This window comes from Rhincodon typus, chromosome 21 (genome assembly GCF_021869965.1).
Source record: "Rhincodon typus isolate 14 chromosome 21, sRhiTyp1.1, whole genome shotgun sequence".
NCBI lineage: Eukaryota > Metazoa > Chordata > Chondrichthyes > Orectolobiformes > Rhincodontidae > Rhincodon > Rhincodon typus.
Window position 1 is genome coordinate 25,488,703 of NC_063352.1, and position 25,019 is coordinate 25,513,721.

The 25,019-nt window shown below is 42.0% G+C and overlaps 1 protein-coding gene across 1 annotated transcript in view; it reads left to right on the forward strand.

Moving 5' to 3' along the window:
* LOC109918915 (sodium/myo-inositol cotransporter 2-like) overlaps positions 1 to 25,019 on the forward strand; it is a 69,283-nt gene that overhangs the window by 40,606 nt on the left and 3,658 nt on the right. The window contains exons 8-13 of the mRNA XM_020518862.2: positions 2,213 to 2,418; positions 4,106 to 4,241; positions 6,942 to 7,049; positions 11,567 to 11,717; positions 15,401 to 15,569; positions 21,024 to 21,239. Coding sequence (XP_020374451.2) covers positions 2,213 to 2,418; positions 4,106 to 4,241; positions 6,942 to 7,049; positions 11,567 to 11,717; positions 15,401 to 15,569; positions 21,024 to 21,239 — 986 coding nt within the window. The remainder of the gene's footprint in view (positions 1 to 2,212; positions 2,419 to 4,105; positions 4,242 to 6,941; positions 7,050 to 11,566; positions 11,718 to 15,400; positions 15,570 to 21,023; positions 21,240 to 25,019) is intronic.

Sequence of the window (25,019 nt, forward strand, 5' to 3'; positions counted from 1 at the left end):
GACCTGTGAAACCAATCTGAAGCCCATCTAACCTAAACTATTCCATTATCATCCATATGTTTATCCAATGACCATTTAAATGCCCTTAAAGTTAGCAAGTCTACTACTTTTTCAGGCAGGGCATTCCCCGCCCTTACTACTCTCTGAGTAAAGAACCTACCTCTGACATCTGTCCTATATCTATCACCCCTCAATTTAAAGCCATGTCCCCTCGTGCTAGCCATCACCATCCGAGGAAAAAGGCTCCCACTGTCCACCCTATCTAATCCTCTGATCATCTTGTATGTCTCTATTAAGTCACCTCTTAACCTTCTTCTCTCTAACGAAAACAGCCTCAAATCCCTCAGCTTTCCCTCCATACCAGGAAACATCCTGGTAAATCTCCTCTGTACCCTTTCCAATGCTTCCACATCTTTCCTATAATGCGGTGACCAGAACTGTACGCAATACTTCAAGTGCGGCCGCACCAGAGTTTTGTACAGCTGCAACATGACCTCATGGCTCCGAAACTCAATCCCTCTACCAATAAAACCTAACACACCGTATGCCGTCTTAACAACGCTATCAACCCGGGTGGCAACTTTCAGGGATCTATGCACATGGACACCGAGATCTCTCTGCTCATCCACGCTACCAAGAATCTTACCATTAGCCCAGTACTCTGTATTCCTGTTACTCCTTCCAAAGTGAATCACCTCACACTTCTCCGCATTAAACTCCATTTGCCACCTCTCAGCCCAGCTCTGCAGCTTTTAACCCTGCTTTCTCTCCACAGAAGCTGTCAGAGCTGCTAAGTTTCTCCAGCACTTTCTGTTTTGTTTCAGTATTAGTTATTGTTCCCTTTGAATTCATTAGGATACTCAATTTCAAGTTGCAAAGCTTCAACACCATGCCTCTCTTTTCTGCAATAAACACCATTTCCTTTATCTCTGGTAAATTTCACAAAAGGCTGACACTGTTTCTTCCTTAAATTTCCACATATTTGCCTATAAGGCTCTGGCACTAACTCATAGGCCTAGATAACGGCAATTTTCACTTTATCATAGTCTCCAGACTGTTTACCTGAAAGAGTTCAGCACCCAACTTTTCTCACCAACACCCTCTGCAGTAAAACTGTCCAATTTTCTCTTGGCCACTGCAATATTATGGCAATTTTCTCAATATTCCAAATACATTTCAACACCTATCTCACTGAATATTGGCATGATTTGAATATTTATGGCCAAATCCAAACTAGAACTAAATCCAAAATCATCCTGAAGTTATAGCAGCATTTCCCATTTGTGTAATCTAAGCTTTTCTCTATCCAATTCAAACGTTCTGCTATTTCTTTCTCTTTGAAATTTCAGTTTAAGTTTTCACATTTCTATTTCTTTTCAGTTTCTTTCCAAGTCAAGTTTGTTTGCCTTTGTTTGGGGGTGAAGGAGTAATCAAATGGCACATGTGACCTCAGGGCTATTGGGATGACATGGGGAATGGGGACAGAGTGACGGGATGTGGGGTGATATGAGGATAGTTTGGTATGAGATGGCGTAATGATCTGAAGAGGGGTGATTGTTGGAAGATGTTTGGGGGCCTTTAAACAATTTTGGGAGCTGATCTGGAGTCACGTTAGAGAACATAGGCTTGCCTCCGTATTCACACTCCTCACTTCCTCCAACCTGACTCAAAAAATACAATTTGAATCTGACCCCTGTGTGAAAAGACAGAAGGTGCAGGGAAAATTGTACATAGGTTGTGTGTGTATTTTGAAAGGTGTAAAAATGGGCAAGTTGAATAGAAAATGCTACGTGTCCTAGCACAGACACATCTTCCACCATTGCATGATTATGTATATCATGAATTCACACCAGTGATTCCCCTCAGAGTCAGCTCCCAACTCAAATTCAATTTTAAGGGGAGAACCAATTCCTTGTTCATCTCATTGACTTGAGGAACAGAGAAGGGAGAATGTAAAGTGGAGAGGATGGGAGCTGATGGATCGGGAAACGAGGAAAAGTTTAAAAACAGGGTAAAAAGAACATTTTACGAAAGCATGATTTTCATACAAAACAAAACTTCTCGTCAAAATTGTGTGTTAGAAATGATTTCAAAGGAATAATAATTTTGAAAGTGCTTCTGAATACCCAATAACATACAGCTGGTTGTGTACAGTACAATATGACTAGTGTGCCAAATGATTTGTTCAGTAAATTAAGTCTATGTTTTATAGCTTTTAAACGTGTCGATGGCTATGTGGGACTCAAGAAGAAATTCTTTACAGCCATCCCCACTATCCATCAACCTAACTCAACCTGCGGCCTACCAAGAGAGGACACCTTTCACATTTTTCGGGATCCTATTAGTTCTGACTTTCCCTGGCCAGGTGTATTATTTGGAATAACTGTACTTTCTACTTGGTATTGGTGCACAGATCAGGTAACACACATTTATGTATGTGCACTCTTCATGTAAAGTTCAAACACTCTTGGTGTCATTGCTTTTTGATCAGCTGGACATCTGACACACATAGAAATCATGGTTAGAAGACTCTGAAGCTACTAAGAATTTTACACGTAGAAATTCTATTTGTCTGAAATCATTCATACTCCCTTTCTGCAGGTACACCACCTGATTTAAACAATTCCATAGAATTTTAACATGGAAAAAGGCTCCAAGCTTGCTTACCAACACTCGGCACTGAGAAGCTTTTCAAAGCCTGCTTCGTTTGGCCTACCCTGTTCATTTGTTAGAACGAAATTCCAACTTAATTTGGGTGCAATTATAAAGGTTGCAACGGATTTTATGTCAGGAATGCTTCCAGATGAACTGACAAATTTGTGAGCAATGAGCCTTTTTCAGCGTATAGTACATTCAGAATTTCCGTGCAGCCACACACAGACGTACATTTTAGAGGGTATGTTGTTTCAAGCTCTTTGCACTTAATATTCTGTTGGAATTGAACAAGGGCTGTATTACACTCCAAGTGAAGCTATCTCCTAACTTTAAGGCATTCAGATTGGGTACATGGTGTGTAGAATAAAATTTCAGCATGAAACTGTTCATCAGCCGTGTGAAATATATGAAAAGTAAAATAATACATATGGGTCTCCAAAACTAGGGAGTCATGAATATGAAGTAGTCACTAATAAATCCAGTAAGGAATTCAGGAGAAACCCTTTTATTTGGGGCTTGGTTTTACAGAGCTCCATGGTCCCCGACAGCCTAGATAAAATATCAGGGGGTGAGAGGTATGCTCACCATACGCAGTTACCCCTCATAATTCACTGTTGGTAGTAATGTGAGGCAAGACTTCCCGCTTCATCCCTGAAGGGGTCCCCACCTCCTTAGGGAACTGCCAGCTAATAGCATGTCCTGTTGTTCTGTAGTCCCAGCAATGTCAGGTGGGAGCATGGCTATTATTAAGTAGTCCTGGCAAAGAGGAGCTCATACTCAAATTAAGTCTGGGGTGTTGCCAGGTCCAGGCTGGCAGATCCAGCAATGACGATGAGTGAGTTAGAGCCACAGTCTTTACATTATTGGGGTGTGTGCCTCCAGTGGGCACAGAGGACCCACAAAGGAGGTTCTCTCAACGTGCCCAACACAAGTCTGCACAGTTAAAGCTACATGGCTGCCCAATTGGCATGAGTCTTCCCTTGTAATTAGGTAAAATTTTGGCAGAGATAGGCTGAGACCCTTAACTGGTCATTGATTAGCCTCAATGGGCACAAGGAGTGGTGGCAGCTTGCAGCTCAACCCTATTCTGGTAACATTTCAGGCAGATTCAGGCTGCTCAGATAGGAGGGGTGGGCATTTCACCCTTTCGAATTTACAGCCTATTGACAGGGGAATGTAAAATCCAATCCTAGAGTGTGATTAAAATATGAAACATACTATCTATGCAGAAATTGTGGCAAACAGCACAGATACATTTAAGGGAGAATTATTTAATTACAAGATTGGAATAAAAGATGTTAATGGACTGAAACAAGCAGAGAGTAGACTCTAAAGAAGTATAAATAGATAAACTGGTTTGAATAGCTTGTTTCAATGGGTTTTTTTTAAACACAAAATTGGGAATTTAGTAACATCCAAATGAATTATACACACCTTGTACTAATTTCAGGTCATTGTGCAAAGGACACTTTCTGCCAAATCAATTCTTCATGCCAAGGGTGGCACCATATTTGCAGCCTACTTGAAAATCTTGCCTATTTTCATTATGGTGTTCCCAGGCATGATCAGCCGAATCCTTTTTCCCAGTAAGTACATGTTGCCTGTTGTTAAAGCTTAGGTCCTAATATTAATGAAGACAAGAATGAAAAATGTGTTCTTTTTATTTACTGCTCCATAAATCTGAGTTGGAAAGTCAGTTTCATTACTTTGATTTTTGCATTAGTAAAAGACTGCTTCACAGAATTTATTAATCAATTGTTAATCCTTGAAAATTATATACCCTGCAGCGTATCGAGGTTCAAGCAGCGCTTTGCTAAATGAAGGATGATTACATCCTTCATTGATATTAGGTCTTTGGCATGAACCAATTTTAACTCTGTTAAAAGAGATTCCACCTATTCCTTGGCTGAATCATTGTCATCACTGGAGGTCTCCATTGCTAATACCTGAAAAACTTTAATTTAGAACCATATTCCTTCAGCCATTATCAGTGTTGCACACAGCTCATACATCTAAAGTACTGTACTGTATGCAGCTCAGTTTCAGAGCCCGATTAAAAAAAAAATTGGTTTTGGAAGCACCATTGCACAGATTGACCAGAATGTTATGAGTGGTCCAAGGGCTAGATTGTGAGGAAAGGTTACTTATACTATTGTGCTATATCTCAGTTGGTATGACAACAGACCTTTAAGACCACGCTCATGATATCTTCACTATATCAAAGTATGTGACCTGAGGGTTTAAATGTCTCATACTCCATCTTACCCTCAATCACTGGAAGCATGACAAGCTACTGGAAGCATTCTCCTCTGTTGTAATCTTACGTTTGCATATAACAGTTAATTGCAATTACTGTCTGTTGAATTTGTTGACACCACAACATCTTATGTCTAATTTCTCATATTATGTATGATAACATAAACATTACAACATGTAAAATACCCTACTAGAGGCAAATATATATCCTAGTTAGCTGTACTTGTCATCTATAAAAAAAAACACCAAGATCTCAATGGTCAACGTTTTGAAAACTAATTGCAGAGCAAACGAATAACATCTCTGGACAGTAGAGAATTCAGACAATCAGCGGTATCAGTCTTGGTGAGTACAGACAGCTGTCTGTATATGGCAGTATATCTTTAACAAACGTGCTCATGATATTATCATTGTATCATAGCATGTGACTTGTGGGTATCAAAGTCTCATCCTCCATCTTACCCCTTAAAACAGCATACTATTGGAAGAATGCTACTCGTTGCAGCTCAATTGGAATCCAATGTTGGTATGTATTAGTTATATTTGTTCAATACTTCAATACCTTGGTAACCCTGCCTTACGATGACAAACATAAGCATTGCCACGTCAGTTAAAATGCCTTGCTGGAGGCAAAACCCACATTATAAACCAGAAATAGAACATTCCGTTGGCAGTGAGAGATGCACAATATTTTTTCTAAGGAAGGCCTGTCAAATCTTCTGCCAACGAGGCAGTTCTGAGAACACTGGCAGACTTTCTACAGGAATGAGGTTCCAAGGGGGCAAAAATTTGCAACAACCAGGATTGGCTGGCCAATGAGAGGCTGACAGTTTCTGCATTTGGCAGTGCCACAGAGGAGGCCATGGCTGCTGCTGGAACAGTCACCCTGGAGTTACATCTATCTATCAAGTACCTATCTACCTCTGCCTTAAATGCAAGGGAAGTGGATGGGGAGACTTCCCCAGGGTATAGGAGAGGGGCAAGTGGGTTGTAAGCAAGGGCAGGAAAATAGTTCTCTGTGGGCACCCTTGCCCAACGTGCATACCCTCATTTAGGCAAGGACAGCCTTTTGATCAAGTCGTCAGCATTTCACCTCATTTCGTACAAGGTCTAAAGAGCCCACACTCCTTTTGTTCCTGGAAATGCCGCATATCTGTAGTCCTAACCTGTAGTGGGTTAATCCCAACAGCAGTATGCTGACAACCTTAAGTGGTCCCAATTGGCTACTTAAGGGCCTCAATTAGCAGTAACACACAGAAAGGTGTGTTGTCACAGACTGTCCCACCCAGAGATTTATAACGTAGAGAGGATTTAATCTAGGTTAAGGGAACATAATGATAGACTATAAAGAAAGGCTATTTAGGAAGCTAGGAATCACTTTCACCCAATTTGAGACAGACACTTGAAACTCTTTTTCAAGAGACTGGCGTTGCCAGTGCAGAGAATGATTTTAAATCCGAGATTGATAGATTTTTACTAAAGAAAGAGTTCTGGAACAAAGCAAGTGAATACAATTAAGATACAAACTGTCTATGATTTAATTAAAGGTGGAATAGGCTTGAGGGGATGAATGGCCTAATATTATCCCTATGTTCAGACTTGTCAGTATAGTTATTTCTAAATTGGCAGGTCCATTGAAGCAGCTGGGATCTCTGTCTTTAATTCTAATTTCACTAGACACTGTTCGCTTTGGGCGAATAATGTAAAGTGTGACAAATACCTTGTTCAAATTGAGGATGTCCTACTTTATAAAACTTACTTTACTTTCATAGCAATGATTTTCTACAAATTATGCACTAACCCAATGATTCCTTCAATTCTTTCAGCTGATGTAAACCCCATTACAACTTTAGATTTTCTCTAGATGTGACATTTTCAGAAATTAACTGACATCTCTCTACAGTTTTACTGACAGAAAGTTGAATAATCTCACAGGCCATTAATAGCAACTTCAAGTGATTTTGCAAAGGATAGTAGACTGATTACGAATTTAATCTTCAAAAACTCACAATCTCTTACTTTTGTTTTAGATCTTGTGGCTTGTGCAGATCCGGATACCTGTCGTCGAGTTTGTGGAAACTCAATTGCTTGTACAGACATCGCCTATCCGTTATTAGTATTGGAATTGCTACCTCAAGGTACTTTGTCAATTTAAAGAGAAAAACAAAAACTAGTCAACATTTTTGTCATTGCCAAATTCATGCAGGAAGTGGGTTGGCCTGTGACCATGATCCACTGGTTATGCCCTGCCACTAGGTTATTAGATAGCCAAGGTGGGCTCCCAGTACTACAGAACATTGTTATTTCTCTTTGGAGGCCATTGTCCTGAGGAAGGAAACTTGATGATTAATGCAGCTTGTAAGCTGGCAGCATCTTAAATGGACCCAGCAAAACTTAGACTCTTACACTTTAACAGCTCCCAATTTCCTGACACGTCCAGCTTCCTGTTAATCACAGGGTGTCCAAATAATTATACCTCCTGCATCCACAAGGGCGCTCTGTTTCTTCCTTGAATTGAGGCAAAACCAGTCTCCATCTACCACTCCCTGGTTGCACTTGTCCTCACATAAAACACCTCCTTTAAGTCCCCTCACTTCATCCAAATCGGTGTTATTTTGGCACTTGCATATCTGACTGTGTGGAGTTTGCACATTCTCCCCTTGTCTGCATAAGTTTCCTCCAGGTGCTCCAGTTTCCTCCCACAGTCTAAAGATGTGCAGTTTAGGTGGATTGGCCATGTTAAATTGCCCACAGTGTCCAGGGATGTGCAGGCTAGGTTGGTTAGCCATGGGAAATGCAGGCTCTCAGGGGTAAGGCAGGGGGTGGGTCTGGATGGGATGCTCTTCGGAGGATCAGTGCAGACCCGATGGGCCAAATGACCTGCTTCCACACTGTAGAGATTCTACGATCTCCCGGCTATTCCTTTCTGAGATTTCTGAAACATTGTTTATTCCAGTCTTTCTCTCGTTCTCTTCTTTACTTTTGTTCCAGTACATTCATGTCTGTATTGGGGTCAATTTGTACTCTTGTCCTGTACTAGGAAATTTCGTCAAGTTTCCTTCAAATTGCTACCTATCTATAATCATCTCATGCCTCATCACATGCTCTTTGACTTATCCCTTCCTTTCCTCAATTTCTGTGTCTCCATTTACTAACCTTTCAAAAAATATTCACAAGGGCACTGACTGCTTCAACTACCGTGGCTACCACTCCACCCACATTGTTTCCAGTAGAATTCCATTCCATTCTCCCAGCTTCCCCATTCCTGTCATATCTGTTCAGATGATTTGAGAAGCCATACCAATGATTCAGATATTCCTTTCCTCTCATCCGACTATGCCCCCAACCTGGTTGACAGGGCCCTCGGTTGGGTCCATCCGATTCCCAGCATTTCTGCATTTTCTTTCCTCCCAGAACAATGATAGGGTTCTCACCTTACATCCATCAGCCTTTGTTTTCAATGAATTATCAGCCACCATTTCCACCAGCTTTAGTATGACACCACCACAAAGCCCATCCTTCCTTTTTCAACCCTTCCAGCCCTCCAAAGTTATAGTTTCCAATTTCCAATAGCCTTCCTTAAAAATAGAGACAAAGGCTGCACATGGTATTCCAGGTCTGCTCTCACCACAGTTCAGTGTATTGTGTATGACATTTTCATTACTGTCATTCAACTCCCCTGTAATAAAAGACATCACATCACTTGACTTCTGAATTGCCTTTTGTACTTCATAATAACATATTCTTGTAATAGTATACTCAAATCTCTCTAAACTCCAATATCTATAATTTTCACACCTTTTAAAATATATTCTGCTTCTCTATTCTTGGCCAAATGAAATAATTTCTTGTTGCCCACTAATGAAACCAAAAACAGCCTTCGTGTACTCATCCCTCATTATATCTCCCTCCCACATACATACTGAGCATCATAACTTTTGCCATCTGTTGACAGTTTACTCAACCCTACCTCACCTCATCCTCACAATGCCACCTATCCATTCCACTGCCTGCCATACCCACCATGCCATCTAATGCCCTATCGTTATAAATCCTATTCCCTCCAGGCCGCATAATCACCTGAACTCACCCCTCATAACCTACATATGTTCCACTGCACCCCAATGTACCCCTTATACCACCTATGCCCTGAACACACCCGCACTTTCCCCAAACAACATATCCCTGTTTTTGCAGACTTGAGGTTCCACACTAAAGGATTGTCAGAAGCTAATTTGAAAGGAGCCAGCTGATCATTTAAAAAGCTGCCTCAATGAACAGCACATGCACAAACTCCCACCCACAATCACACCCTTTAAAAATAGGAGGTTCCCATGCCCAGGGAAGGACTTTCTCAGTGCCCTGTCATTTTCTGGCTTCCATCAGAGTGGAGACCCACCATATTGAATTTTGCTCCAAAACGTCATTCTGCCTCCAGAACTCCAGCATTACACCTTAATCATACCCACCCTGATCCTCTATGCTTCCCCTGTGGAGGCCGTGGTGGTGGTCATTGCCAATAGTCCCTTCTCCAGTAGCCTCCCATACTCTCCAGTGCTGTTCTGCATGGGGAGGCGATGGCCTAGTGGTGTATTGCTGGACTGTTAATCCAGAGACTCAGATAATGTTCTGGGGATCCGAGTTGGAATCCCGCCACGGCAGGTGGTACAATTTGAATTCAATAAATATCTGGAACTAAGAGTCTAATGATGACCAGGAATCCATTGTTGATTGTTGGGAAAACCCATCTGGTTCACTAATGCCCTTTAGGGAAGGAAACTGCCATTCTTACCTGGGTCTGGTCTACATGTGACTTCAGACCCACAGCAATGTGGTTGACTCGTAACCGCCCTCTGGGCAATTAGGGATGGGCAATAAATGCTGCCTAGCCAGCGATGCCCTCATTCCATGAATGAATAAAGAAAAAGAAATACTCATGCACCTTGGGTTACCCTCTGCCATCACCATCCTTGTTCCCTTCTATTCAAACGATTCTGCTTTTGGCCCCCCAGGCTTGACTAGCTCAGCCCTCTGGCAGTGGTCTCTGTGCTGCCCCAGTAGGCCTTCTTTGTGTCACCTCAATGACCAATGGATGGACTGCATTTGCCTCTGGCTAACTGACGAACAATCCTTCAACATTACTGACCAAACCCCTGACCACTGTATTTGCCATTCCCTGACAGATGATAGACAATTTCCCTGGCTGCTTGTGATGGTCCTACAGCACAGACTGATGCCCACTTGCCAGAATGTTGTTAGGCATATCTGCTGTTTGTGTCGTCCGACTGGATGTGCGGCTGTGGAAAAGCCTCTGTATTGAGTGTAAACTGTGCCAGTGACTGATGATACCTGGACTTCCTGACAGACGGCTGCCTCCCTCTTGACTGAACTTAGGACAAGACCTCACGCACCTTCCGACATGGCCATTCAGTTGAATACCCGTGCAGTGTGTTTTCCTTGGTTTAAAACTGTATCTTTTCCCATTTTTAGTCCACAGTCTGAAAGAAAAACGAAAATGTGGTCTTCACAGTCTTCAGATTCTGATTTCTGTCATTATCAAAGAATCAAATGTTTATTGTATTAATTGTATAATTATCCACAATCATTTACAATTGGAGAAAGCAAGCCTGTGGAGCTATGATCAGACCCTTTTGTTATATTGTTTAGCTCTGTCGATATCATGCTGCTTCCTCTGTTTAGGATACATGCAGCCCAGCGTTTGTAGCTTCTCCAGGATGACATCTCATTTTTGGTATTCTTCGTGCAGCTCATTCACTCTCTTCTCCATGAGACCATAAGATATAGGAACAGAATTAGGCCATTTGGCCATCAAGCCTGCTCTGCTATTCGATCATGGCTGATATATTTCTCATCCCCATTCTCCTGCTTTCTTCCCATAACCTTTGATCCTGAGAACCTATCTATCCCTGCCTTAAATACACTCATTGACTTGGCATCCACAGCCTTCTGTGGCAATGGTTCCACACATTCATTACTCACTGACTGAAGAAATTGCTCCTCATCTCCATTGGGTCCTAGTCTCTCCTAGTGGAAACATCTTCTCTTATGTTCACTCTATCCAGACTAATCATAATCCCTTCTGGTAAAATTCACAAGTTAAAGGGATGAAGAAATAGTAAAACATGTTCTGTATCTTCCACACTTGCAGAGGATTACATGCTGAGCAATCTCTATTATGATCCACAAGCCAAAAGAATCAGATTTACCAAATTACCACAATGGAAGATCAGTGCAAACATTTCACCTTTTGATAACCTTTGACAATCAGACCAAAATCAAAATATATCAAACATGAATTCACAAGCAAATCACTGTCAAACTGAATTAAAATTACACATTATACATCAGATAAAACAAGCCAAAAATAGTAAACTATTCCAATGCACCCTCCCTCATAGCAACATGGCAATATTTGACTCTCACATTTTCAAGAATCCTTGGGAAACTGGGGAGGTATGGTTTTATTTGTAGTAAGAATAACAAACGTTTGGTGCGAGGCTTGTATTAATATGGGCTAAAAAGCAGCAAAAATTTGCTCCTGGGGTCACTCATCATAAAGTATTTTAAAGACACAAGAAATCACATCCTGTAACGCAGTCACTGCCGAGTATGACCAACTTCTGTTCCACTGCAGGACTGCGAGGCCTTATGATGTCTGTAATGATTGCTGCTGTCATGTCCTCCCTCACTTCAATTTTCAACAGTGCGAGTACATTATTTACAATGGACGTCTGGCACCACATCCGACCTCGCTGCACTGAGTGGGAGCTCATGATTGTTGGCAGGTAGGACAATATAGAGCTGACTAATTTGAATTAGTTAAAAACAAACAGAAATACTACTGCTGCATTTTAGTTACAAATGAACATGAGAAATAGCAGCAGGAATATACCAATGGTCCCTTGTGTCTGCTCCACCATTTACATCTGTTCATTTTCCTGTACGTTCCTCATAACACTTGGCTCTGCAAGACTAAATATTAATCAGTCAGCCTTAAATATGCTCAATGATGGAGCATTTGGAAATGTCTGAGATAGAGAATACCAAAGGTTCACAAACCTCTGAACGAAGAAATTTCTCCTCATCTCAATCCTAAGTGATTGACCCCTTATTATGACACCTTTCTCCTGTGTTTCAGATTTCCTAGCCACAGGAAGACTCTTCTCGATGTCAAATTCTTTCAGAATCTTGTACGTAGGCCCAATTTACTCAACCATTTATTATAGGACAATCCTCTCATCCCAGGAACCAATCTAGTTAATTTTTACTGTATCACATTCAAGGCAATTTGACAGTCGCTGGGCACTGGAATTCCCTCCCTAAAAGCATTGTGGGTCAACCCACAGCAGGTGGACTACAGCGGTTCAAGAAGGCAGCTCACCACCTTCGCGAGGGCAACTAGGAATGGACAATAAATGCTGGCCAGCCAGCGATGTCCATATCCCATAATTAATGCAGTCAAATTAACTAAAGTGCTTCAGAAGAGCATTAGCAAAGAAACGTGATTCTTGGGTCAGATAAGGAGATTTTTGGACATAAAAAGATCAAAAGCTTGGTTAAACATATTGTCTTTAAGGAGTGTCTTAAAGGAAGAGAGAGGCTGGAAGGTTGAGGGTGGTAATTTCAGAATCTTAGGGCTATGTCATCTCAGATGCCAATGATGTTGGAGTTGCTATCAGAGAAGCCAGAGTTGAATGTATGCTGTAGGACTGCAGGAGATTACAAAGATATGGAAAGGCAAGGCCTTGCAGGGATTTGGAAACAAGGCTTTATAAACGCAATAGAGACAATGTAAGCCAGTACCTGGGTGAATCAGGTCAGCAGTAAGATTTGGAATTCTGGGTGAATTAATCTGGGTCACATTAAGAATACCCTCCATCGTGTTATATGGCACTATCACTGTTCTAAATGGGACAGACTTTGAACAGATCTCGCAACTCATGACTGGGCATCCATGAGGCACTGTGGGCCATCAACAGCAGTAGAATCGTACTCCAGCACAATCTGTAATCTCATGGCATATGCCCCACGCAACTATTACCATCAAGCCAAGAGATCAACCTTAGTTCAAAGGAGTTTTCAGGACGGCATGCCAGGAGCAGCACCAGATATACTTAAAAATGAGGTGTCAACCTGGTGAAGCTACCAAAGGGGACTATTTGCATGCCAAACAGCATAAACAGTAAGTGATAGACGGAGCTAAGTGATCCCACGAACAATGGATCATATCTAAGCTCTGCAGTCCTTCCACATCGAGTCATGAATAGTGCTGGATAATTAAATAACTCAATGGAGGAGGGTCCACAAAAAGCCCCATGTTCAATGATGGAAGAGCTCAGCATATCATTGCAAAAGGTAGGGCTTAAGCATTCACCACAATCTTCAGCCAGAAGTGCCAAGTGGATGATCCATCTCGGCCTCCTCCAGTGCTCCCCAGCATTACAGATACCTGTCTTCAGCCAATTCGATTCACTCCATGTGATATCAAGAAACAGTTGGAGGCACTGGATACTGCAAGAGCTGTGGGCCCTGACAACATTCTGGCAATAGTACTGAACATGTGTGCTACAGAACTTGCTGCTCCCCTAGCCAAGCTGTTCCAGTACAGTTACAACAGTAGCACCTACCTAACATTATGGAAAATTGCCCAAGTATGTCCTGTACGTAAAAAGCAGGACAAATCCAACCCGGCCAGTTACTGCCCCATCAGTCTCCTCTCGATCATCAGTAAAGTGATGGAAGGTGTCATCAACAGTGCTATCAAGCAGCACCTGCTCAGGGTTGCCCAGTTTGGGTTCCACCAGGGCCATTCAGTTCCTGATCTCATTGCAGCCTTGGTTCAAACATGGACAAAAGAGCTGAATTCCAGACATGAGGTCAGTGACTGCCCTTGAGAACAAGGCTGCATTTGACCCGAGTGCGGCATCATCGAGCCCTAGCAAAACTGGAATCAATGGGTATCAGGGGCCAAACTCTCCACTGGTTGGAGTCAGACCTGACACATAGGAACAAGGTCATTGTCGGAGGTCAGTCATCTCAGCTCTAGGACATCTCTGCAGGAGTTCCTCAGGTCAGTGCCCTACGACCAAACATCTTTAGCTGCTTCATCAATGATCTCCAGGGTAACCAGTGATGTGCAATAAATGCTGGCCTGCCAGCGAAGCCCACATTCCATGAAAGAATAAATGAAAAGAGTTGAGGCAGATATTCCACTGAGCCAGACTCAGTTTTACTCCACCACCCACAATCCTCACCCACAACTTCCAAATTTCTAAGATTTATTTCCAAAGTCTAAAACCTTCCTACCAGCCCTCCTGTGTAATAACTTCACCCTTCGTTTCTTCACTCCCTCTATTTCACTCACACAGATAAAAGAGTTTGAAGAATTTGACACACTATACTCAATCTTCTTTAGTTGGAATAAACTGCTCAAATTTTCCAAAAAGAGGCACTTGACTGCAATTTTCTTCACAAGCTGGACCTGACTGACCATTTTTTTGGCAATTCGAGTTGCTGGCCTTGACCTTGTTGTCAATGTAATAACTTCAAAGCTTGGCTGGGCCTGTTAAGATACAATGATTTGATACAAACTAATAACAATTATTTACAGGGTATATTACATGTTCTTTACGCACCTAGCTCCCCACTTCAACTGCTGGGCAAGTCCCCACATGCCTCATGCATATTCCCCTCTCCAACCCTGATTGGACTAGCAAGTCACATGACTCCTCCCTCAGCACTTGTCCTTAAAGGGACCAAGTACTAAACGAGTGAAAACTGAGTCTAATGGGCCCTTTAAATCAAAGCAGTTCTGTTGAGTTTAGCTACCTGTCCTGGACATCCAGCCTGAAATGCCTCCAGTTACTGAAATGTTAATGAGAGTACATAAATTTAACTCCTTTGGTAAAAGAATCAGAGGTAGTATAAGGAAATGCATAACTAAAAACATTTTCAAGAAATGAGTAGTTAGCATTGGAAATGCACTGTTTGATAGGATGGCCAATACAGATTTAATAGCAACCTTCATAAAGGAGTTGGATAAATACTGAAAAGCAATAAAATTGAGGGCATATGGAGAAAGAATGGGGAACTACGACCAATTGGATTATTTTTTGATAGACCCAATCTCGTCTCAATGATTGAATAGCATTCGTTCTGCTGAACCAGTCCAGCAATGGGAAAATGCTAAACTTTCTCCATGAGGTGGCAGATTGTATGCTGCACAGGACTTGATCTAGAGTTTGGGGATTCCTGCTCTTTATTGTTGTCCATGTGAAGTTTCTCCGTGTAGCATATCATACCCAATAACCTGTTGTTAGTCATTACCTCACTGTTACAAAGAATGGCCACTTGAACAAGATACTGCAGGAACTGTAACCCAAGAAAATTCAGAATTCTGGTGGAAATCAAATTCAACAGAAATGAAGCTCCTGTGCCGTTGCTAAATGTGATTTTCAATTTGTTTCAGATTGTTTGTGCTGGTTCTGGTGGTGGTGTCTGTTTTGTGGATTCCTCTGGTGCAAACAAGCCAAGGTGGACAGCTCTTCATATACATCCAGTCAATCACCTCCAACCTGACACCACCAATTGCAGTGATCTTTATAGTGGGCTGCTTTTGGAAACGAACTAGTGAAAAGGTGAATAGTTCCGTTTAAGGGTTGCTTTACAGCCTTCCAAATACCTGAATTGGTAAAATTGTTTTCAGACTAGTTTGTCCCAGGATTAATTTTCAGTCTGGCCTAAATTAGCTAATAATGCAAGACCAATGGGAATAACCATCTCTGACTATTCATTAGAGAGGATACAGAGATTATTCAGAACTGAACGAGGGATAGTGAACCTCAGTTACTTGGGAAAACAAGAAAGTCTGGGATTGTTTTCCTTATGGCATACTGAGTTAAGGGGAAATGAAGTAGAGATGGCAAAATGGTGAAGTGATTTGATTGAATAGGTAGGCAGAAACTGTTTCCACTGGCACGACAGTCAATAACTAGAGGAGCTGGGTTTAAGATAATTAGCAAAAAGAACCAGGGTGGAAAAGAGAACTTTATTCTCAATAGTGAATTGTTATGATCTCAGGTGTAATACCTAAATTTGTGGTGGAAGCAGATTCAGTAGTAATTTTGAAAGCAGAATTCTATACATACCTAAAAAGGAAGAATTTGCAGGCTATGGAGAATGAACAGGAGACTTGGATTATTTTGGTAGCTCTGTTAAGGATCCCACACAATGAGCAGAATTTAGTTCACTGTGAGGTTCAGATACTTAGTTCTTTGAAAATTGCATCACAGGTAGGCAGGGTGGTTAAGAAGGCGTTTAGCATGCTTGCCTTCATTGCTCAGACCATTGAGTACAGGAGTTGGGAGACCAAGTTGAGGTTATACAGGATGTTGGTGAGGCCGCTTTTGGAGTACTATGTACAATTCTGGTTGCCCTGCTATCGGAAGGATATCAGTAAATTGGAGAAGGTTCAAAAAAGATTTACCAGGATGCTTTTTTGTTTATTCATTCATGGGATGAGGGTGTTGCTTTTAGACAACATCTATTGCCCATCCCAGTTGCCTAGAAGGCAGTTGAGATTCAACCACATTGCTGTGGGTCTGGAGTCACATGTAGGCCAGACTAGGTAAGGATGGCAGTTTCCTTCCCTAAAGGGCATTAGTGAATCAGATGGGTTTTTTCCAACATTTGTCAATGAATTCATGGTTATTACTAGATTCTTAATTCTAGATTTTTTTAAAAATCGAATTCAAATTCTACCATCTGCCATGACAAGTTTCGAACCCAGAATGTTATCTTGGTCGCTGAATTAACAGTCTAGCAATAGGTCTTTGCCTCCCCTAATTGTTTCTGGGACTGGAGGGTTTGAGTTATAAGGAGAGGCTGGAAAGGCTGGGACCATTTTCACTGGAGTATAGGAGGGGTGACCTTATAGAGGTTTAAAAAATCATGACGAGCTTAGATAAGGTGAATAGCAAAGGTCTTTTCCCTAGGGTGGGGGAGTTCAAAACTAGGGGGTATATTTTTAAGGTGAGAGGAGAAAGATTTAAAAGGGACCTGAGGGGCAACTTTTTCACACAGAGGGTGGTTCATATGTGGAATGAACTGCCAGAAGAGGTGGTAGATGCACATATATTTACAACATTTAAAAGACATTTGGATAGGTACATGAATAAGAAAGGTTTAGAGGGATGTGGGCCAAATGTAGGCAAATGGGACGAGTTTAGTTTGAGAAACTTGATTGGCATGGACTAGTTGGACTGAAGGGTCTGTTTCCATGCCGTATGACTCTATGACTCTACTGCATCATAGACAAGGTTAACATCTGAGCCGCAAAGTCTGATTGAAACTTACTAGCTTCAATGTGGTTGGATCTCTGAAGCTAATGATATTTCACCTGACAGTAGACACCATGCTCCAGATATTTACTGGAAGGGACTGGGCTGGAAGTTGGGGAGGGCCTGCAAAATTCAATATCAGAATCTCAACTGAATTTTTTACTTTATATCTTAGACACAAGGCAGTCAGATTGCGAAGTATTATGTACAAAGAGGGACCGGAGCAGAGGGAGGATAAATAATGAGAAAGGGGGGAGGGCATTTAGCAAAGGTGTGTGATGCAGAAGAAATGGTCAGACAGGGGTCAAGTGCCCCTCTGAGAGAGGAGACCTGTCAGAATGCAGGAAGGGAGGCTGATCCCAGCAGATTTACTTGTGGTCAGCAGGAGACAGTTCATTCTCATGTTGTCTCAGTTTCTTTTGCCTATCATCTTAAAGCTGTGCTCTCTGATTATCAACCACCTTCAGCATTGGAATTTGTTTCTTATTAGTTACACTAAAATTATTCATGGTTTTCAACTCCACTACGAAATCTCCTCTTAGCCTTCTCTGCTCTATGGAGAACAAATACAGCTTCTCGAGTACATCTATTTATCTGTAATCCCTCATCTCTGGAACTAGTAAATTCTTTCTGTAACTTTTCCAGAATCTTCACTTCCTTCCTGTAGGCTGGGACCAAACTATTAATTAGCTGTAGCATAACTTCCTGGCTTTCGTACCATACTCTCAAACTTATAAAGCCAGCCCAGGATCCCATGTGCTTCATGAACTGTCTGCTGGCTGGATTTTCTACCTAAATAATGTGTGGACAATCAGTCCCTTTCTTTGTTCTTGTTCTCATTTTAAAATTTTTTTTAAATCACGGGTTATCAGAGAAAGATGGGAGTGTGGAGTTGAAACCACAATCAAAGAGCCGTGTTCAAATGGAATAGTGGAGCAGGCTGAAGGTTCAAACGGCCTACTTTTGCTCCCACCGTATGTTTGTAGGCACCACTTATTTTACACTGTCTCTTCCTTCTCCTGTGGCAATAAGGAAAACCTATAGTGGGCCATTATTTGCAAGCTGAAGCTTGATGGATAACCATCAAATCAATTGCCACAATTTCTCCCAACCAAGATACACACCAGTACATTCTTAATGACAGAACACATCTGTTTACCCCTCAGAGACAACAAGATTCACAACAGTGATTCAACACTGAAGAGTATAAATGGCCATGAAAACCCTGCAATGCAGAAGGACATCTGGACTGCATGGTCTATCCATCGAACTGTTACTTCAGAAGAAACAGCAATAGAATCATAGAGTCGTAGAGATATACAGCACGGAAACAGACCCTTCGGTTCAACTTCTCCATGCCAACCAGATACCCTACATAAATCTCGTCCCATTTGCCAGCATTTGGCCCTTATCTCTCCAAACCCTTCCTGTTCATGTACACATCCAGATGCCTTTTAAATGTGTAATTGTACTAGCTTCCACCACCTCCTCTGGCAGCTCATTCCAAACATGCACCACCCTCTGCGTGAAAAAGTTGCCCCTTGGGTCCCTTTTATATGTTTCCCTTCTCACTTTAAACCTATGTCCTCTGGTTTTGGACTCCCCCACCCTGGGAAAAAGACCTTGGCTATTCACCCTATCAATGCCTCTCATGATTTTATAAACCTCTATAACATCACCCCTCAGGTTCCTCCGATGCTCCAGGGAAAATAGCCCCAGCCTCTTCAGCCTCTTCAGCCTCTCCATATGGCATATAGCTCAAACTCTCCAACCCTAACAACATCTTTGTAAATCTTTCCTGCACCATTTCAAGTTTAACAACATCTTTCCTACAGCAGGGAGATCAGAATCGTACACAATATTCTAAAAGTGGCCTAACCAATGTCCTGTACAGCCGCAACATGAGCTCCCACCTCCTGTACTCAATGCACTGACCGATAAAGGCAAGCGTACCAAACACCTTCTTCACTATCCTGTCTACCTGCAACTCCGTTGTTTGCATTTATATAGCACATTAACACAGCAACATTTATGACATACTTCACAGGTGCAATATCAGACAAGTCACTGAATTTTATAAGGTAATATTGACCAGATGGCCAAAAATGTGATCAATAATGTTGATTTAAAGAAACATAAAGGAGGACAGAGAGAGAACTGGAAAGGTTTTAGAAGGGAATTCCAGAATTTGGAATCTAAGTGTGCTGAAAGCATTGCTGTCATTGGTGGAGTGATTAAAATCTGGGATGCTCAACAGGCCAGAGTTGTTGGAGGGGTTAAAGCGACATTTCAGGAGGAGAGTACAGAAATAACTAATGCCAAGGGCAACAACATTTAATACTGTATGAGGAGAGAGTGCTGATTGATTGACAAGTGGACTAGGACCGATAGCAGCATAGTTTAGCAAATGCCCAAGTTAAATAATGACTGACAGTCAATAGGTAACAGTGCAGAGGAGATTGATGAGAATGGTTCCAGCAATCAGTACGTTTAGTTTTGACAATAAATTGGAGAAGTTGAGATTGTTTTCTTGGGAAAAGAAAGGCTGAGAAGCGATCTGATTAACATATTCAAAATCAGTGTAAAGAGGGAAATATTTTGTGACTATATCAAGAATGAGAATGCTCAAATTTAACATAGTTAGTAAAAGAAGCAAAAGCAATATGAGAATAAATGATAATGAGGACAAATTCGTGCAACAAATGATTATAGTCTGGTACATACTTCCTGAGTGTGCTGGAGGCAGTTCCAAACGAAACAGTTAGAGGGAATTGGATTGTTATTTGAAAAGGAAGAATTTGCAGAGGGGGAGATGCTCATGTGAAGGCACACTCAGCTGAATGGCTTCATTCTGCGTTTGAACAATTACATGCTTCTGTGATTATATTAGATTCTGGTTGCAACATTACAGTGACAAACTCAGATGGTCGGAAAGGGCAGCAATAGAGCTGCTTTTAGGTGTCTGCATCATACTTAAGGAAGGGACCAAGTAAAGGCTGTGTTCCTGAGATATATCTCAATACCCTGGTTTTAAACAAGTGCTCATGATAAAGATTGGGATTAACTGTGATGCTTTCTGTAGTCAAGCCAATACTTCCCCTTTTGGCTCCAACATGAAAACTGAATGATATTCAATGTATTTGGAACGTTTAGATCAAATAGATCAACAGCTTCAGCAGCAGGAGAAAAAATTAATTTTCAAACTCAATTTAACAATTCTTCCAGTAAAGTGGTATGGTGCCTCCTTACAACAACAGCACTCATCTTCACCTTTAGCATTAATATCCATTTCTGTCCCAATCTTGATGGTATTAGAGAACAAATCCAGTATCGCATTTGAAGATTCCAACATTCACCTTTGTAGCTGTTATATGAGGAAGAGGGTCTCAGGAGATTGTCTACTAGCATCTCCAATGAGGAAATAGTTCTAACATAAGGGATGAAAATTGACCATAAACTATCTATCTCAGCCAGTCTGTGCACTTAGAAAAGCAAATTACTGTGGACACTGGATTCCTGTTCTCATTAAAGGCCATCCACCTCAAACATTCACTCCATTCCTCTCTCCAGAGATGCTGTTAGATCTGCTGAATGTTCTAACAATTTCTGCGTTAGAAACTCTGTCACTGATCAAAGCCTTGGTGTTATTTCCCAAACTCCTGATGTTTTAAAACCTCCTGTAGTAGTTTACATGTGAATATCTCATTTGGTGTTTACTGAACTAAGTTGCTAATATCTGACTTTTCTGCACAGGCTGCATTCTGGGGCCTTGCTGTGGGCATGTGTACAGGCATTACCCGGATGATTTTGGATCTCATTTACACCCCGCCAGCATGTGGCAAACCTGATACACGGCCGATGGTTGTCAGAAACATTCATTTCCTGTACTTTTCTCTCATCCTCTGTCTCCTTACGTTTATTATAGTGGTCATCATCAGTCTCCTTACTAAACCTCCATCGCCAGAACAAGTAAGTGCTTGTAAAATGCCTTGTTGAACCGTTCCTTAACACTAGTGACTTCATTTCTCAAAATTCTTATCGTAGAATAGCTAAGGCACAGAAGAAAAGCCATTGTGACTATGCTGGCTCTCTGCAAGGGTAATTTGGAGCCCCCTCACCCTCACCAGTCTCCCAATACCTTGCAAATATTTGCTTTTCAGATAATGACCCAATTCCCTTCAGTATACCATGACTGAATCTGACTCCACCCATGGCACTCTCAGAAGGATTCAAAATATATCTTGGTGCAGTGAGTGTGCCAATGCATTTTGAATGTCAACATAAAAATGAAGATGATCAGATTCACAAGTTGTTCCTGCTCAGTCAATGGGTCATGCCTACAAGCCAAATTTTTTTTTATAGAATCCCTACAGTGTGGAAACAGGCCCTTTGCCCCAACAAGTCCACACCAATCCACAGAGCATCGCACCCACACCCATTCCCCTGTAAACCCACCTAATCTTCACATTCCTGAACACTATGGGCAATTTAGCATGGCCGATCCACCTAGCCTGCACATCTTTGGACTGTGGGAGGAAACCAGGGCACCCGGACGAAACCCACGAGGAGAATGTGCAAACTCCACACAGACAGTTGCCCAAGGGTGGAATCAAACCCGGGTCCCTGGTGCTGTGGGGCAGCAATGCTAACCACTGTGCCACTGTGCCACCCCTTTTATATAAGCACCTCCTGAAAAGAGCTGCTTCAATAAAACAAGAAAAAACCCAAACCCACGGCCCCCAGCATTGAGTTAACTTCATTTCAACAATGCAGTGTATGTTCAGTGTACTTTACAGAGTACAGAAGATCCCATTTTTATCTCAAAAGTATTTTGTTGGCACAGATTGTCAGGAGCTGTCTTTATTTTACTAAGGGGCTAATCTAACTTTCAGCAGATTTTCTATAAACTCTGTCAAATGCTATACTTTCACAACAGCATTTCAAAGAGAAGGTCCGACAAGGAAAGGTGCAGTGCTGGCTTCATTCTGGGGAACAAGCCCAGGCTGTTGGTCAAGGTGGCAGTGGGGAAGAATTTTATTGATAATGGTCACAACACAGTATGATTTAAGTTTATTACGGAAAAGGAAAGAGACAGTCTGAAGAAAAGTTTTTGGATTGGGGGCAAGTAGATCTTATACAAATAAGGCCGGTTCTGGCCAAAGTAGACTGGAAGCAATTACTTGTGGGGAAATCTGCAGCATTCAAAAAGCAAATAAGGACAGCGCCTTTAGGGTGAAATCTAGGAGCGACAAGCCCAGAGAACCCTGGATGACTAGGAATATTCAGGACTGGAGAAGAAGGAAAGGTGAGGATTTTAGCAGTGCAAAGGGAGCAAATCAAGAGCGGCACTGATGGATATTAGTAGAGTGTTGAACAAATACTTCACATCTGCCTTCATTCAGATGGAGGATGTAGTACAAAATCCGGTGAGAGGGATTGTGAGATTCCTGAGTAGATTGAAATAGGGAGTGAGGGGGCACTGGTGGCTCTAGCAACTTTAATAGTGGGTAAATTCTCAAGTCCAGAGGAGTTACATCCTAGTCTGCTGCAGACAGCAAGGGAAGAAATTGCAGGGACTGCCTTGCTAGAAAGGAGATGCCAGAGGACTGGAGGACAACTTTTCAAGGATGGTGGTAGAGATAAACCAGGGAATTACAGATCAGTGAGTCTCACATCAGCCGTAAGGAAACTGGTGAAGAAAATACTGAAGGAGACAATTCATCTCCAATTGGAGGTAAGGTTGGATCAGGAACAGTCAGTCGGGCTCTGTCAGAGGGAGATCACTAGGGAGCTGACGGCCTAGTGGTATTATCGCTGGGCTGTTAATCTAGAAATCCAGGTAATGTTCTGGAGACCTGGGTTTGAATCCTACCATGGCAGCTGATGGAATTTGAATTCAATGAAGATCTAATGATGACCGTGAATCCACTATCGATTGTTGGCAAAACCCATATGGTTCATTAATGCCCTTTAGAGAAGGAAGCTGCCATCCTTATCTGGTCTGGCCTACATATGACTCCAGTCTCGTAGCAATGTGGCTGACTCTTAATAAGCCTAGGGATGGGCAATAAATGCTAGTTTAGCCAGCAATGCCCTCATTCTGTGAAGTAATAAAACCAGATCATGCCTAGCAATTTTTAAGGTGACCAGATGTGTAGATGAGGGTAATGCAGTTGATGTAGTTTATTTGGATGTCAGCAAAGCCTTTGAGAAAGTGCTGCACGGAGACTGACAAATATGGTAAAATAATATGGGATCCAGGATAGCATGGCATGATGGATGCGAAATTGGTAGAGTGGAGGGAGACAGAGAGCAGTGGTAGAAGGCTGTGACTGGAGGCTGGTGTCCAGTAGCATAGCACAGGGATCAGGGCTGGTCCCTTATTATTATAATATGAATAAGGATATGAGAGGGAAATGACGTAACAGTGGCTCAGTGGTTAGCACTGCTGCCACCAGAGACCTGGGTTCAGTTCCAGTTTTAGACGACTGTCTGTGTGAATTTTGTACGTTCTCCACGTGTCTGCGTGGGTTTCCTCTGGGAGCTCTGATTTCTTCCCAAAGTCCAAAGATGTGCAAGTTAGGTGGATTGGTCATACTAAATTGTCCCGTGCTGTCTAGAGTTGTGCAGGTTAGGTGGATTAGCCATGGGAAATGTGGGGTTACAGGGATGGTGGACAGGGGATCTGCGTGTGATGTCCTTCAGAGGGTCAGTACAGCCTTAATAGGCCAAATGTGCACTGTAGGGATTCTATGATAATAAGGAAGTTTGTGGATGGCACAAAGATCGGCCAGTTGGTTAATAGTAAGGAGAAATCAAGGAAAACCCTAAAGCTTTCTATAGGTATGTCAAGAATAAAAGAATGACTAGAGTAAGATTGGGGCCGGTCAAGGACAGTAGTGGGAAGTTGTGCGCGGAGTCCGAAGAGATAGGAGAGGTGCTAAATGAATATTTTTCGTCAGTATTCACACAGGAAAAAGACAATGTTGTCGAGGAGAATACTGAGATATAGGCTATTAGACTAGACGGGATTGAGGTTCACAAGGAGGAGGTGTTAGCAATTCTGGAAGGTGTGAAAATAGATAAGTCCCCTGGGCCGGATGGGATTTATCCTAGGATTCTCTGGGAAGCTAGAGAGGAGATTGCAAAGCCTTTGGCTTTGATCTTTATGTCGTCATTGTCTTCAGGAATAGTGCCAGAAGACTGGAGACTAGCAAATGTTGTCCCCTTGGTCAAGAAGGGGAGTAGAGACAACCCTGGTAATTATAGACCAGTCAGCCTTACTTCGGTTGTGGGTAAAATGTTGGAAAGGATTATAAGAGATAGGATTTATAATCATCTAGAAAGGAATAATTTGATTAGGGATAGTTAACAGGGTTTTGTGAAGGGTAGGTTGTGCCTTACAAACCTTATTGAGTTCTTTGAGAAGGTGACTGAACAGGTGGATGAGGGTAAAGCGGTTGATGTGGTGTATATGGATTTCAGTAAAGCGTTTGATAAGGTTCCCCATGGTAGGCTATTGCAGAAAATACGGAGGCATGGGATTGAGGGTGATTTAGCGGTTTGGATCAGAAATTGGCTAGCTGTAAGAAGACAGAGGGTGGTGGTTGATGGGAAATGTTCATCCTGGAGTTCAGTTACTAGTGGTGTACCTCAAGGATCTGTTTTGGGGCCACTGCTGTTTGTCATTTTTATAAATGACCTGGATGAGGGCGTAGAAGGATGGGTTAGTAAATTTGCGGATGACAC